The following is a 15880-nucleotide window of genomic DNA, read 5'->3' on the forward strand; positions in this document are numbered from 1 at the left end:
TAGAACCTATTATACAGCCACAGGAGCCCTGGTGGCACAGTGGTTAAGAGCTCAGCTGCTAACTAAAAGGTTGGCAGTTTGAATCCACCAGCTTCTCCTTGGAAACCCTATGGGGCAGTCCTGCTCTGTCCTACAGGGTTGCTATGAGTTGGAATTGATGCTAGTCAATACAGCCCGGTACTGGTACGAGAACAGACACATAGACCAATGGAACAGAATTGAAAGCCTAGACATAAATCCATCCAGCTTTGAGCAGTTGATATCTGACAAATAGCCAAAGTCAGCTAAATGGGGAAAAGATAAAGTCTCTTTAACAAATGTTGCTAGCATAACTTGATGTCCATCTGGAAAAAAACGAAACAAGATCCATACCTCACACCATACAAAAAATCTAACCCAAAAAGGATCAAAGACCTAAATATAAAAACCCAAATTATAAAGATCATGGAAGAAGAAACAGGGACAATGCTAGGGGCCCTAATACATGGCATAAATAGCGTAAAAACCATATCTCACAGTGCACAAACGCCAGAAGAAAAACTACATAACTGGGAGCTCCTAAAAATTAAACACTAACGCTCATCAAAAGACTTCACTAAAAGAATAAAACGAAAACGAGAACGTACAGACTAGTTAAAAAAGTTTGGCTGACACATCTGACAAGGGTCTTATCTCTAAAGTCTACAAAATATTTCAATACCTCAATAACAAAAAGACAAATAATCCAATTAAACAATTGGCAAAGGATATGAGCAGACACTTGAACCAAAAGGCAGTCAGGTGGCTAACAGACACATGAGGAAATGCTCCCAATCATTAGCCATAAGAGAAACGCAAATCAAAACTACAATGAGATACCATCTCACCCTGACAATACTGGTACTAATCCAAAAAACACAAAATAACATATGTTGGAAAGGTTGGGGGGAGGTTGGAATTCTTATGCACCGCTGGTGGGAATGTAAAATGGTACAACCACTTTGGAAAAAGATTTGGCTCCTCCTTAAAAAGCTGGAAACAGCAATGCCATAAGTTCCAGTAATCCCATTCCTAGGAATATATCCTAGAGAAATAAGAGCCGTCACAAGAATAGACATATGCACACCCATGTTCATTGCCGCACTATTCACAATAGCAAAATGATGGAAATAGCCTACGTACGTGTCCATCAACAGATGAATGGATAAACAAATTAAGGTACATACAATACACACAATGGAATACTACCCAACAATAAAGAACAATGATGAATTCGAGAAACATCTCACAACGTGGATGAATCTGGAGGGCATTATGCTGAATAAAATAAGTCTGTCACAAGTGGACAAATATTGTATGAGACCACTACTATACAAATCTAAAAAAAGGTTTACACACAGAGAAAAACATTCTTTGATGGTTATGAGAGTGGGTAGGGAGAAGGAGGGGAATCATTAACTAGATAGTAGACAAGAGTCAACTTTGTTGAAGCGAAGGACAACACACAATATAGGGGAAGTCAGCTCAACCAAAAAGCAAAGGCACAGAAGTTTCCTAGACATATCCAACACCTTAAGGGAGTGAGTTGCTGGGGCCTAGGGACCATAGTCTTGGGAACATCTAGGTCAACTGGCATAACATAATTCATAAAGAAAACGTTCTACATGCCATTTTGGTGAGTAGCTTTTGAGGTCTTAAAAGCTTGTGAGTAGCCATCTGAGGTACATCTATTAGTCCCATCTCATCCAGAGCAAAGAGAACGAAGAAAACAAAAGACACAAGGAAAATATTAGCCCAAAGGACTAAAGGACCACATGAACTAGACTCCACCAGCCTGAGCTCAGAAGAACGAGATGGTGCCCAGATACCACCACTGACCTCTCTGATAGAGATCACAACACACAGTCCCGGGTAGAGTGGGAGAAAAATGTAAAACAAAATTTAAATTCATGAAAAAAGAGGAGATGCAGAGACTGGAGGAACCCCTGAGACTATGGCCCTTGGACTTCCTTCTATCTCAGAACTGAAACCACTTTCAAAGTCCACCTTTCAGCCAAAGATTAGACAGACCTATAAAAAAACAATACTACGTGTGAGGAATGTGCGTCTTTAGTTCAATCAAATATATGAGACCAAATGGGCAACTCCTGCCCAAAAGCAAGATGAGAAGGCAGGGAGGGAATGGGAAAACTGGACAAATGGACACAGAGAACCGAGGGTAGAAAGTGGGAGTGTGCTGTCACACTGTGGGGATTGCAACCAATGTCACAAAACAATATGTGTATAAATTTTGAATGAGAAATTTACTTGCACTGTAAACTTTCACCTAAAGCAAAATAAAATTAAAAACAAAACAAGGCCAAAAAAACCAGGCCTGGGTGGTTTTGTAGTTCTAACAGACCTCCAATCACAAATCATTTCATTCTTATTTAAAATTTCCTAAACGAAAAAAAGACAATAGCATCCCAATGCACTCAATGAGGCTAGTTTAACTTTGATTCTAAAACCTAATCACTAATGGGAAAGAACTTAAAGTTGTCTCACTCATAAATACAGTCTCAAATTTAACCAAAAAACTTACAAAAAAAAAAAAAAAAGTATGTCATGATCAAGTAAGTTTATTCAAGCATTTAAGGATGAGTGGCACAGTTTGCGCTCAACTACTAACCTAAAGGTTGGTGGTTCAAAGTCACCCAGCAGCACTGAGGAAGAAAAGCCTGGTGATCTGCTTCCATAAAGATTACAGACAAGAAAGCCCTATGGGGCAGTCTACTCTTACACACGTGGGTAGCTGTAAGTCAGAATCAACTTGACAGCAACAGGTTTTTAATGCTAGTAAATATAAAAATGCAATTCACTACGTTACCAGATTAAAGGCAAAAGGCCATACGACCCTTTCAACAGATGCAAAACTTTGCTTTTATAAATTTAATACTTACTATTAATAAAAACCTTTCCAAAGTAGGTATTTCCTTAACCCGATAAAATGTTACGAGCATTCTACAGCATACCTTATTCTAAATAGTGAAGCATTACAAGAATGCTTGCTATAATGTTGAATCCATTCAACATTTATGCTAAAGGTCCTATACATCATAGTAAGACAAGGGGGGAGAAAAAAAGCAATAAAAAGATGTAGGAATTGTCAATGAAGAAAAAAAAAAATGATGAGTGCAAGAGGAATGACTGAGCAGTCCTAGAGACCAGAGGTCAGTAATGTCAATTTTATAAAGGCGTGGCCTTTGGTACATTAATCAGCACTGATTGTTCAAATATCAGAAAATCTTCTGGGAATAGTTTTCATTGAAGAAGTACTTTTAATGATCATTTAGTCAGATGGATGGTCTCTGAAATACTTCAGCCATTTGTTGTTGTTGTTTTGAGTGCCGTTGAGTAGGTTCTGACTCATAGTGGTCTTATAGGACAGAGTAGAACGGCCCCATAGGGTTTCCAAGGAGTGCCTGGTAGATTTGAACTGCCGACCTTTTGGTTAGCAGCCAAGTTCTTAACCACCACGCCACCTGTGCTGCATATATTTGGTATTTTCTGAGGAGATACTATATCCATCCTGTTACCCAGATGATATGAGGAAAGGTCAACATTTTAGTTTAAATATTAGAAGCCTCTTAGTGCTTTTTAAAGTCAAGGTTGTGAAATAAAAGCATTCAGTTTTTCAACCATAAATACTATCAATCAATGCCTCACACATACATTCTAATTTGCAATCTTTAAAGACAGAAGCAAAATGTGCTAAGCTCCAGGCTTTGGAGGTAAAGTGCCCAAGCAGGCTGACGAGGCACGCTTTTCTCAACTTAGTCGGCTAGAAACACATCATTCCACGCTGCATGTCAATAATTTTTAAGATCGACTATGAGTAGGACTAGAAAATATGCCTGAGGAGAAAGTGTGACACCTTGCTCTTTAAAGTAAAGACCTTGTCTGCTTGTCTTAAAGTCAACTGGCTATTTCTCTCCTTGCAAATAGGATAGGTTTATATCCCTCGGCTTTCATAAAGGGCCCTTAACGCTTTTATGATGTGGCCTGACTGTGGGGGAGATGGTAAGGGAAGATCTGGGAAATGATGAATGACACAGGCAAGGAAATGTTTTCTTTGCACTGAAAGACACCTCCTTCAAGTATCCGGATTGCAAAGCATGCGACTGATCAGCTCACTTACAGAGTTCCCATAAAGTTCCCTGGAAAGGAGGGACAAGTGTTTGATCCTCACTCAGCAGGACAAGAAACCTGGAATCTAAATGTCACATCTTAAAGGTTTCTTCTTAGCTTCCTTGTTTTCCTTGTGGAAACTGCAAGAAGGAAGAAAAAAGAGAACCAGACTAGGGTAGCTGTACAACTAATGAATATTTTTAAATGGAAAGCATGAAGCAGGACCATGTAAATTGAAAAATAATTTTAAAAGCCTACATGACTAAGATCTTGATTAGGCTGAAAGACTACATTTAGTCAAATTTATTTTATATAGTCCTTCTTTAGTAAGGAAACCCTGTGGCATAGTGGTTAAGAGCTACGGCTGCTAACCAAAAGGTCGGCAGTTCAAATCTACCAGGTGCTCCTTGGAAGCCCTATGGGGCAGTTCTACTCTGTCCTACAGGGTCGCTATGAGTCAGAATCGACTCAATGGCAGCAGTCTTTTTTTGTTTTTCTTTGGTAATGCATTTTAATGTGGCTAATGTTAATGCAGTCAGAGTCTTCATTATGTTTTATGAATAGCATATAAAATTGGGATTTAAAAATAGCCTCTTATGCTTAATGAATGTATTTCAATAAAATTATATTCATTAAAAGAACTGAGTTGTTAAACTGAAAATGGAAATCTTCAGATTCATGATGTGAACAGGTCTCTACTTTTTTGCCCTAAAAAATTTAACTGAAGGAGCTGCAGGGAGCCTCTGCAACTGTTCTGAAGGTTTCAGTTAACTTAAGTTTTACAATTAATTTCATGTTAAATTCTTTGCTGAGACTGAAGATCAAATTGATCTAAAGCTGAGCTATATAGGGTGTTAGCTTTTGCAGAGGCCATCAAATAGGCAGTAGGGACCTGGCTACATCCCAGACCTGGGTATGGGGGACAAGTGGGCCAAACCAGTTTCTGTCCAGTTGACTGCGACTCACAGTGACTCCACGTATGTCAGAGTAGAATTACGCTCCTAGGGTTTTCAATGGCTGATTTTTTGAAAATAGATCACTAGGCCTTTATTCAGAGGTACCTCTAGGTGGACTTGAACCTCCAACCTTTCAGTTAGCAGCCAAGCACTACTATTTGCACCAATGAGGGCTCCAAACCTTAGTTACATGCTTGTATTTCTGGGTTTCTATTAGCCAGTATTGAGCACCGGATTTCTATTATCAGGAAACGTAAGGTAATGTTAGGCAACATCTGGTTACTTTGGTCACCTTGGTATGTGTTATGTATCCCATTTAATCATCATTATCACTGTTTAATAGCAATCGAGTTCACTAAAGTTGTCCTAGATTATATAGCCCACAGATGAGAGAACTAGAATTTAATACTCAGACCCCATGCATTTTCCTTCTTCATCATCAGACACCCCCGATGGTGTAAAGGATAAAGCACAGTGTGACTGGGGATTCAGGCTGCCTTTCATGTCATAAAGCAATAACAAAAAAAAACAGGTGCCATCGAGTTCATTCCTACCCATGGTGACCCCATGTGTGTCAGAGTAGAACGGTGCTTCGTAGGGTTTTCAATGGTTGTAATCTTTTGGAAGTAAATCACCTTTCTTCTGAGGCATCTCTAGGTGAACTTGAACCACCAACTTTTCAATTAACAGCTGAGTGCTTAACTGTTTGTACCACCTAGGGACTCCTTTCGTATCACAGGTGAGACTCTGACTGGACTTCCAAGGATAGGCAGGGTTAATAAAGGCTAAGAGGAGGCGGAAGAGCATTTTCCACAAGAGGCTGGGGCAGCAGATGGTGACGAATCAACAGACTGGCCTGAAAGTCTTAAAGCCAGTGGCGAATAACATAAGGTTGTCCCAAAGTTTTCTGTTATTGAATGAAATGGCAAGCTGAATAACTGAGACTGTAACTCAGGGTGGGAAGATCAGTCCCTTAGTATGAGTTTGTCCAGTATGCGGCATTATTTGGTCCAAGGAATAATTCCTTCTCTGGTGGGCCATAGTAATCTCATAGCTGAGCTTTTGAAGGCTTAAGAATAAAGCACCTGAAGAGCTGTAAACTGGGTTTATTTTGCTAACTGGCATTTTAGAGGACTGTGAAGAGAGAGAAGTCACTCAAGTGGGTAGCAGAATGTGAGAGAAGTGGTTTATTTACAGTGGAGACACAACTGAGCTTGTTTCTAGTCACCTCTCGTTACCAGACCTAGAAGGCGTGTCCTTGTCCGACATGCTCAGACTCGCCAATCATCTGGACACTGGTCTTTGAGAAAAAGAAAGTAACTTTACTGCAGTGTGCAGAGCAAGAGGCTGGGAGGAAGTTCCTCAGATTTAGCTCCCCAAGCTATGGGGAAGCAGTGCTTATATGTGATTTGGGCAGAAAGATGGCGGCTGCACAGGCATAAAATTCTGGAAGGCGGCCAGGAAACAGGAGGTAACATGGTCCTTGTCAGACCTCTTGCTTCAGAATAGGGTCCAGTTGATGATTTTCCTGCTGGTTCATTCCTCCTGGAGCTGTGTCCTCTGTTGAGGTCAATTAATGGTCACAGCTGGCCCTTCTGCACATGTGAGGTGGGCCAAAACTGGCTTGGGCTACTTTAAAGGCTAATGGAAATTTACTAGCATTTGTAGGGTCAGGTTACATTCTTATTTGTATTCCTTTCCTTCCCTCCTTGGATATATTTTTTCATTTTCTCCACTGATTTTTTAGGCCATCCGTTTAATCCTGGCCCATCGGTGATTTTCTCTTTTGAGACCCACTCTCTCTGTGGCTCCTCTGTGCTTCCCCCAACCCCTCACCCAGTGACTGGACTGGTCATTTGAAAGACTTTAAGTATATTTAAACAAATAATTGTAATATTTGTTGAATAACATTGCTTTTAATTAAGAGTTAAGATACTTTAATCTTTATAGGTTTCCCAGCCCTTACACCACCACAGCAGATTAAGCAACACTTTCATGTTTCCCTTTTGCAACACTGGCCCTTGCTGGGGCAAGATGAAGGTGCCTATCCTCCTGATGAAGGCAAAGCTTTGTGTTCTGAGGTGCAACATGGTGTGCATTTATGGAACGGTGGCAGTGGGTATGAAGGTTTGGATGAGAAGTGATATAAGGCTGGAAGACCTCTACATGTGGTAGAAAAAAGGTCTGCCTGAACTCAAGCACTATTTTAAAAGTGGAAGGGAAAGGACAGATGGGAGACAATGAAGGATTTGGAGCTATCAGATAGGAGCTGGAGAATGAAGGAGGAGAGACGATGACTGCTGACAGCATTCCTGACAAACTGCTGGTCTAGTGTTGGTACTTCACTGTGGTTTAAGCCCTATGATATTAAGTGCTACCTTGGCATCTAAACTGGGAGGGCCTTGGATGGCTTACTGGCAAGCCCTCCCTTGCACTCTGCCCCTGCCGAACAGGTCACTTAGCCAAATAACCCTTCTTATCTCTGCGACCAGGCACAATGTCTGCTTATTCCTTAGCAGCATGCTTCAGTGTTCTGCCAGTCCATGGAATTGTTCAAGCAAGCCAATTACATCCTCCTGCATGAACCAGGGGTCACCCCACCCTCTTAATACTACAAAGCCTGCCTCCCACAGCTTCTGCTGGTTCACTCTACTCCCGACTGCAACCCTAATGTGGCCCTCTGGTGTGCAGTACCCTTTTCTCCCAGACTGTGACTCAATGTGACTAATAGCTTGATGTTTATCTTATCTGTCCAGCATTGGGGTTGTGTGTTAGACATCTCCATAACCATTGGGCCGAAGTCCTTCCCTCACCATAGGGGTAAAGAGCTGATGATCAAAGCAGACACTCTGAAGCCTCAAAATCAAAGCCTATGGTACTGACGTTCACTAGCCCTGGGTTCTAGGGCAAACAGTTCTCTGCATTTTGGCTACTCCATTCATAATACCAATTGTCCTGTATGCACCAAAGCATTTTAAAGATTGATATTGATAATAAGTATGTATTTTATAAAATATTATGTATTAACATATGCCATGCAATGGTTTCTCAACATCATCACCACTGGGGACATGTTTTAGAGGCAGAGTGATCTTGTGGGAAGATCATGAATTTGGGGTACTGATACTGATTTTGCCATGTATTAGCTTTGTCTTTAAGTCTAGGGTATGTCTCTTGTAGGCAGCATATAGACAGATTGTGTTTTTTTAATCCATTCTGCCACTCTCTGTCTCTTTATTGGTGCATTTAGTCCATTTACATTCAGCGTAACTATAGATAGGTATGAGTTTAGTGCTGTCATTTTGATGTACTTTTTTGTGTGTTGCTGACAGTTTTTGTTCCAATTAATTTTCTGTGCTGAGTCATTTTTCTTTAGGTGTTTTTAGCTGTTTCATTGTTGATTTTTATTTGCTGAGTCTTTATGTTCTTCTTGTTTTTTATTTTGATGTGTAGGATTGTTAGTTTCCTTTGTGGTTACCTCAATATTTATCCCTATTTTTCTAAGTTTAAACCAATCTTTTATTTCTTTATATCACCTTGACTTCCTCTCCACATGAGAGATCTATGACTACATTATTTAGTCCTTTTTTGTTTTAATGTTGTCATCTCTTACATATTGATGTCTCTGTTTCCTTATTTTCAGTGTTTTAGCTTTGATTTATTTTTGTGATTTTCCTATCTGGGTTGATATCTGTTTGCTCTGTCCTGTGTTCTGGTCTTGGGTTGTTATCTGATGGCATTGATTTTCTAACCAGAGGATTCCCTTAAGTATTTCTTGCAATTTTGGTTTGGTTTTTACAAATTCCCTAAACTTCTGTTTATGTGGAAATGCCCTAATTTTGCCATCATATTTGAGAGACAGTTTTGCTGGATATATAATTCTTGGCTGGTAATTTTTTTCCTTCAAGGCTTTATATATGTCATCCCATTGCCTTCTTGCCTGCATGGTTTCTGCTGAGTAGTCAGAGTTTAGTCTTATTGACTCGCCTTTGTAGGCGACTTTTTGTTTATTCCTCGCCGCTCTCAAAATTCTCTCTTTCTTTTTGGTTTTGGCAAGTTTGATTATAGTATGTCTTGGTGTCTTTCTTTTGGGATCTACCTTGTGTGGGGTTTGGTGAGCTTGGACAGATATCTTCTCATCTTTCATGATATCAGGGAAGTTTTCTGCCAAAGATCTTCAACAATTCTCTCTGTATATCCTCTGTTATCCCCTCTCTGGCACTCCAGTCACTGGTAGGTTATTTCTCTTGATAGGGTCCCACATAATTCTTAAGGCTTCTTCATTTTTTAAAATTCTTTTATCTGATTTTTCCTCAGATAAGTTGGTGTCGAGTGCTTTATCTTCAGTCTCACTAATTCTGACTTCCATTTCCCCAGTTCTGCTCCTATGACTTTCTGAAATTTTATTGTTAATCTTTTGGATGTCAGTTTGCTGTCTCTCTATGGATTCTTACATAAATAAATGCATAAATAACATAAATTTGTCATTATGCTCTCGTATAATCTTTTTAAGTTCCTCTATCGCTTTGTCTGTGTGTTTCTTGGCTTGTTCTGTGTTTCCCCTGATCTCCTGAAGAGTTCTGTTTATTAGTCTTTCAAATTCTACCTCTAGTAAACCCAATAAATTCTCTTCCTCCAGAAGTTTTTGAGCCTTTGTTTTGGTGGTATCATGGTCTTCCTCTTTATGTGATTTGATATTGACTGTTGTCTCTGAGCCATCAATAAGTTATTACATTTATTTATGTTTGCTCACTGTGTCCTAGCTTCTTGTTTGGTTTTGATATGCTCAAACAGGCTGGTAGTGTGAGCTAATTTGATCGCCAGCATCTTCAAAGCTCTCATGTCCTGTCTCTACGTGACTAGAGCTGTTACTAGGTATGTGAGCCCAGGAGTCCATTTACTTTTCTTATGTGGATTCAGCTCCAGTGTCCAGTCGTTGAATACCAAGTATGTGTTGCAGGCTCTTACCTACAGTCCTAGACGGGCAGGGGTGATTGAATAGACACAGGTATCTGGCTGCTGTAGTGGGTCATGTGCTGATCAAGGCAGGGGGCTGACTGCTGCCCCTGAGTGTCTGGGTGGAAGGTATGTCCCTGTTCCCTAGACTGCATAGGTAGGTGGGTTTTGCAGCTGGACTGTGGGCACCCAGTGCTGTTGGCTGTAAGGACTGGGAGTCACCACTTATTCTTGGACCCTTGTCAAAGGTGGCTTGGTGGAGTGGATGCAGCCACCAGTCCTCAAGCCCCTGATGTGGGTATGTGAGGACCTTGCTTAATGGACAGGGAGGTGTCAAATGTCATGAGTCTGCCACTCCCCCTTATAGCAGATACAACTGAAGTTAGGGTTCAGGTATATACCCTGTTGTAGTGTGCTAATGAGGGCCTATGCTGTTGTAATGGGCCCACATTAGGTCTATGCAGGGGTGAAAGGCATTCAGAGTCTGTGGACCCCTTATCCTTATGCCTAGGTAAAGGGGCTCTGCCTGCCCTGAGTTCCTGGCTTAGGGGAGCTGGCAGATTACTTTTCCTGTTTGTTAATTTGTTGTCTCTCCAAAGCCAGGAAAATGGCTTAGGGAGCACGACAGGTCCTACTTCCAGCCCAGGGGACACAGCAATCTCTGAAGCCAGACTGGGACCTGGTGCAGAGTGGGGAGGGAGCAGGTAAATGCAAGAGCGGTACTTCCCAAAAGCGTTTTTTTCTTTTTTGATCCTCATGGTAGGCTAAACGCTTGTACTTATCTTTCATCGATTAAGCACCATTTCTTGCTGGCTCTGGAGGTTTGAGCAGACTCTCTACCACTTGGTCTCTCCCAATATGGAAAATGCATTCCGAGAGCCATTGCCTGCCTCACTGTGCATGCCAGCTGATACAGCCTGCAGGGTGCCGGTGCCAGCCAGGTCAGGTCTGGCAAGTCCCCGTTGCTTCTGAACTGTCTCTCCTTCCCCCTTTTGCTCAGTTAGATACCTCAACTTTGTCTTTGATGTTCAGGGCTCCTAGATTGTCATATATAACCGATTCACTTGTTTTTTTTGGGTCTTTGTTGTAAAAGGGACCACAGGAAGCATCTGACTACTCCACCATCTCAGCCCCCACCACGTACTAGCTTTGCATGTTCAAATCACTCACCTAGCCTAAGTCTCATACTCGCCATCTGTAAAACAGAGATACTATCTATCCTCACCCTTCATTCTTGTAAAGATTCAGTGACGGCACGTGAAAAGGCTTGCCAACTAATAAACAATGGTTGCTTTCTGCACTTTTATTTTTTCCCATGTGCATTCCACAGCAACCCATATATGAAAGGTTTTTGCAAACAAATTGAATTAAAAATAAACATTCATTACATTTTCTATCTTTAATCTACATCTGTATTTATAACTATATATTTTATACTTATATGTATATTTATAGATTTTTTTTATGTATATATTTATACTATCTAAGCTGAACAATTAATAAGAAAGACTGAAGAAGAATTGATGACTTTGAATTATGGTGTTGGCAAAGAATATTGAATATACCAGGGACTGCCAGAAGAATGAACAAATTTATCTGGAAGAAGTACAGCCAGAATACTCCTTAGAAGCAAGGATGGCGAGACTTTGTCTCACATACTTTGGAAATGTTATCAGGAGGGACCAGTCCTTGGAGAAGGACATCACGCTTGGTAAAGTAGAGGGTCAGTGAAAAAGAGGGAGACCCTTGACAACATGGACTGACACAGTGGCTGCAACTATGGGCTCAAGCATAACAACGATTGTGAGGACGGTGCAGGACCGGGCAGTGTTTCATTCTGTTGTACATAGGGTCTCTGTGAGTCAGAACTGACTCGACACCTAACAACAACAACAAGATCTCTCTCTCTTTCTGTATACACACACGCACACACATATTTATATATACATACATAGTGAGGTCTAGGTCTAGATATATCTAGATAAAAACATTGGGCTGATAAAGTTAGACATCTGGATGAGAGATGTGTGATGAGGACAACCGTACTGTTTCAGTTCACATTCAGAATGCTGGTTCCCTCTCTAATATCAGTTGATTTAAACTATTCTAAACAGAATAGGATTATTCATTAAAATAATAAACTAAAGCAAAGTTTAAAAATATCATAATAGCTTTTATAAATAGGGTAATATCTAAGTTTCAAGTAGAATCAAGTCTTTCTTCATTATTAATAAAAGCATTCCTAATTTTTACCATCAGCGTTTTAAAACCTTTTCAGTAAAAAACAGACATCACTGTCTATCTCACAAGAACCAGGATGATAAAGCACAAGAACAAACATGCACTATTCCTGACACAGGGTATAAGCTCACAAGACATGCTACTACTGGACCCTCTCACATTCTTCTTTGTCACCTGACCACCAGACACCCTTCCTGGTAGATTATTTTCAACTCCCTGATTTGTAAGATTACCTTCCAGTTTCTCTCCAACCAGAAGAGCCTTTCCTCCCAGTTTCTGCCTCTATCATCTGCCATGAGGAAGAAATTCAAAATAAAATGAGAAAAATTCAAGTGTTGGGGCTCTGGCTCTCCAGTTCATTGCTCTGGATTTCTTACAAGATTATTCACAATAATTCCTTTTGTTCTTTCTTTCCTCATAAAAAAGCACAGAATGTTTCTCACACTGGGAAGATTAAGAACCCTTTGCTCCTTTTTCTAACTGGAAGGAGGGATTACTTCATGGTAATTGAGTTTCCCTGGGGGAGGAGTGTCCTCTTCTTTGAGGCAGGGAGCTACCTGTTGGACTTAATTTCCCATATATTTATTACCTTTCTGGTTATTCATTTAACAGCCTTGTCTGACAGGTTTCTTTGAGAAATTGGTGCAAAAACTCAGATTAAAGTTCCAAAGTATAGCTTTTAAAAACAAAATAAGACAAAGGAAAAAAATGGATTTATTATATTGGCTTTGAATCTTCCTCATGAAATTTAATGTTCAATTGCCTAACAGTAAATAGTATTGTAACAGAAACTGCACAGAGAAGAAAAGCACACACACTTTAAGAATGTTAAGTCAAGAAAGACAAATGGATTGATGCAGCCAACTCGGAAACTTAATCACGCTGTAAAGTCAAGCTTAAGATAAATGTGCATGTTAGAATTCTTTCAGACTCCTGTTCTTCTGTCTAGAAAGTTGTGCCTGAGGCTTTACTGCCTGGTACAAGCTATGATTTTTAGGTAAATTAGTACTTACCATCATCTTTGTCGGGGACGATTGTAACCTGGGCCCCTGGAAACTCTGCTCCAATTCTCCCACCCATGGGCATACTCAGACGGACACAGAAGGTCTCCTCCTCTTCGTACAGGGAGTCATCAATGACGATGATCCGACACATCTTCTCCTGTTCATCTCTGTCAAAGCGGACGACACTGGTGTGGTCCTCAGGCCTGGAGATGTAATCAGAATAGGACAGCACCGACGTGGGGACAGTTCCAGTGGCTGTTCCTGGGGCCAGAGAGAAGTCAAAAGGCTTTTATGTAGGACATACTGCAAGAGTATTTCTGGAAACAATTATTTTCATTTTAATGGCCAATTAGTATATTTTAATATCCCTGGAATTGCAATAGCAACTATGTACTGTTGTAGTCTACCATCTGTCTGTCCTTTTGTTGTACAGTGGTGGCTTCTGTGTTGCCGTGATGCTGGAAGCCGTGCCACCGGTACTTGAAATACCAGCAGGGTCACTCATGGTGGACAGGCTTCAGTGAGCTTCCAGACTAAGACAGACTAGGAAGAAAGGCCTGGTGATCTACCTCTGAATTAGCCAATAAAAATCGTATGGATCACAACAGAGTATTGCCTGATACAGTGCTGGAAGATGAGCCCGCCCATCACGCTATTGGATTTTACACATTTGGTAATGAGGTGCAGAAAGGTTAAGCTACTTGTTCTGGGGCGCAAAGCCGGTCTGATTCTGCAGTCTGTGTTTTAACCACTATTCCGTACTGCCTTGCCTTTCAAACCACATACTTTAATGACCATTTTACTGAAAGTCTGCTCAGATATCAACAGTATATGTGAGTTTTTCTTTTGCATTCTTATAAAATCAACGTAATTCCTAAAAAGATGTTTTGTATATTAATGAATATTATTATTAATTTTAATGCTGTATTATATAAAATCACCTTTCAGAGGATGCTCACCTGTGAGCAAGACAAATATGAAATTTGTTTGAAATGAGTTTCACATTAGTTTGAAATTAGTTTCTTCTCCTTGGGTATGTATTGATTTGCCTACCTTTTTTTAAAAAACAATAACCCCTTCTACTTGAGCAGGCTTGGGTTGGGGGTCTTAGCTTCAGTTTCTTGGGTTCCCCAAAGCCTTGAGCATCACAGGGAGTAACCAAGCGAAGTCAGAGATGCTTGGAGGGAAGACACAGCAAAGTCCTTCCAGGCCACCTTAGCTGAGTCTTCAAAGGTGCAATATTGAAGGAAGACTTCTGGATCGATGCTTTCTTTCTTTAAGAAAGAATAATGATGTATACCCCTTGTGGCAAACTGTTATGGGTCCAACATGCTAAAGAGCTTATTTATGTCTTTGGGCGATATTTTAGCTTATTTGCAAATCAAGCTACCTTGTTGTGTGAAACAGATCACCATCAATTCCTGGCTCACGTCTCCACTTCTCCTGATGGGAATGAACAGTTCTCCAACATCTTCTTCAATGGAGTATTCAGACTGAGGGATATATACAGTCGACTCTAAGGAGAAAACACATAACCACAGCCACTAGGATCTTTGTCTAAGATTCATATGTGAACAATTCTACGCAAATTAAAATTTCTGTAATTATTGATCCCTGCCTCTATGCATTTTCTTTTAGAATAACACAGTGTGACGGGATAGAGGGATGGAGAGGGAAGAAGGAGGTATAAAGTGTGCCAGCAAAAGGTCAAGTCTAGAAACCAAACCCAACATCGCTTTCAAATCCAGTAATTTATTTCTTCTCGATTAATAAATGCTGTTGCTATATTTCCTCTAAATCAAATTTTGTTCTCTTGGCAGAGATCAAAATCCTCCAGTGGAACAGAACTTTATTAGTGGAATAAATAAACCTCAGAAGTCATCTTGTTCCACCTATTATTTTACAGATGAGGAAACTTAGGCTCAGAGAGTTGAACTGTTTTACCAAGAAATGTTAATGGTTAAATGAGGATTAGAACTCAGATCTTGCAATTTTTACTTTATCTTGTTTTTGCCTGATGTGTTCCTTTTGGATGATTACCAAAAAATAAACAAACAAACAAAATATGGTACATACATATAATGGAATACTACTCAGCCAGTAGGAGAAATGAAGTCTTGATACATGCTACAGAATGGATGGAGCTGGAAGACATTATGCTGAGTGAAATAAGCCAATTGTAAAAGGACAAGTATTGTATGACCTTGCTTACATAAAAAGATAAGAAAAGGCAAATGTAGAGAGACCAAAGTTTATTAGTAGTTACCAGGAGTGAGAGGGAGGGGAAGAAGGGGGGTTAATGGTGATAGAAAAATCACATTGATTAAGGGTAGAGTTGCACAGCTGATTATTATAATTGCTGTCAATAAGTTGTACACCTGTAAGGAGTTGAATTGGCAAAGGTTTTGTGATATATTTCCAACAGGAACCAAAAAAAAAAAAAAAAAAAGAAGAAGAAGAAGAGTAGCTGCTGAGGCTGTTTATTATATACAACCAAATACCTCATGGGATTTGTTTCCTTGGTTTGGAGATTTAGGGCCACGGTTTCATGGGACATCCCAGTTAATTGGCCTAATA

At 40.2% G+C, this 15880-nt stretch overlaps 1 protein-coding gene across 1 annotated transcript in view; it reads right to left on the bottom strand.

Moving 5' to 3' along the window:
- FREM2 (FRAS1 related extracellular matrix 2) overlaps positions 1–15880 on the bottom strand; it is a 282364-nt gene that overhangs the window by 131059 nt on the left and 135425 nt on the right. Inside the window, exons 5-6 of the mRNA XM_023551368.2 lie at positions 14694–14819; positions 13313–13564 (exon numbers count right to left, since the gene is read on the bottom strand). Of these exons, the coding sequence (XP_023407136.2) occupies positions 13313–13564; positions 14694–14819 (378 nt within the window). The remainder of the gene's footprint in view (positions 1–13312; positions 13565–14693; positions 14820–15880) is intronic.

This window comes from Loxodonta africana, chromosome 17 (assembly GCF_030014295.1).
Source record: "Loxodonta africana isolate mLoxAfr1 chromosome 17, mLoxAfr1.hap2, whole genome shotgun sequence".
Taxonomy (NCBI): domain Eukaryota; kingdom Metazoa; phylum Chordata; class Mammalia; order Proboscidea; family Elephantidae; genus Loxodonta; species Loxodonta africana.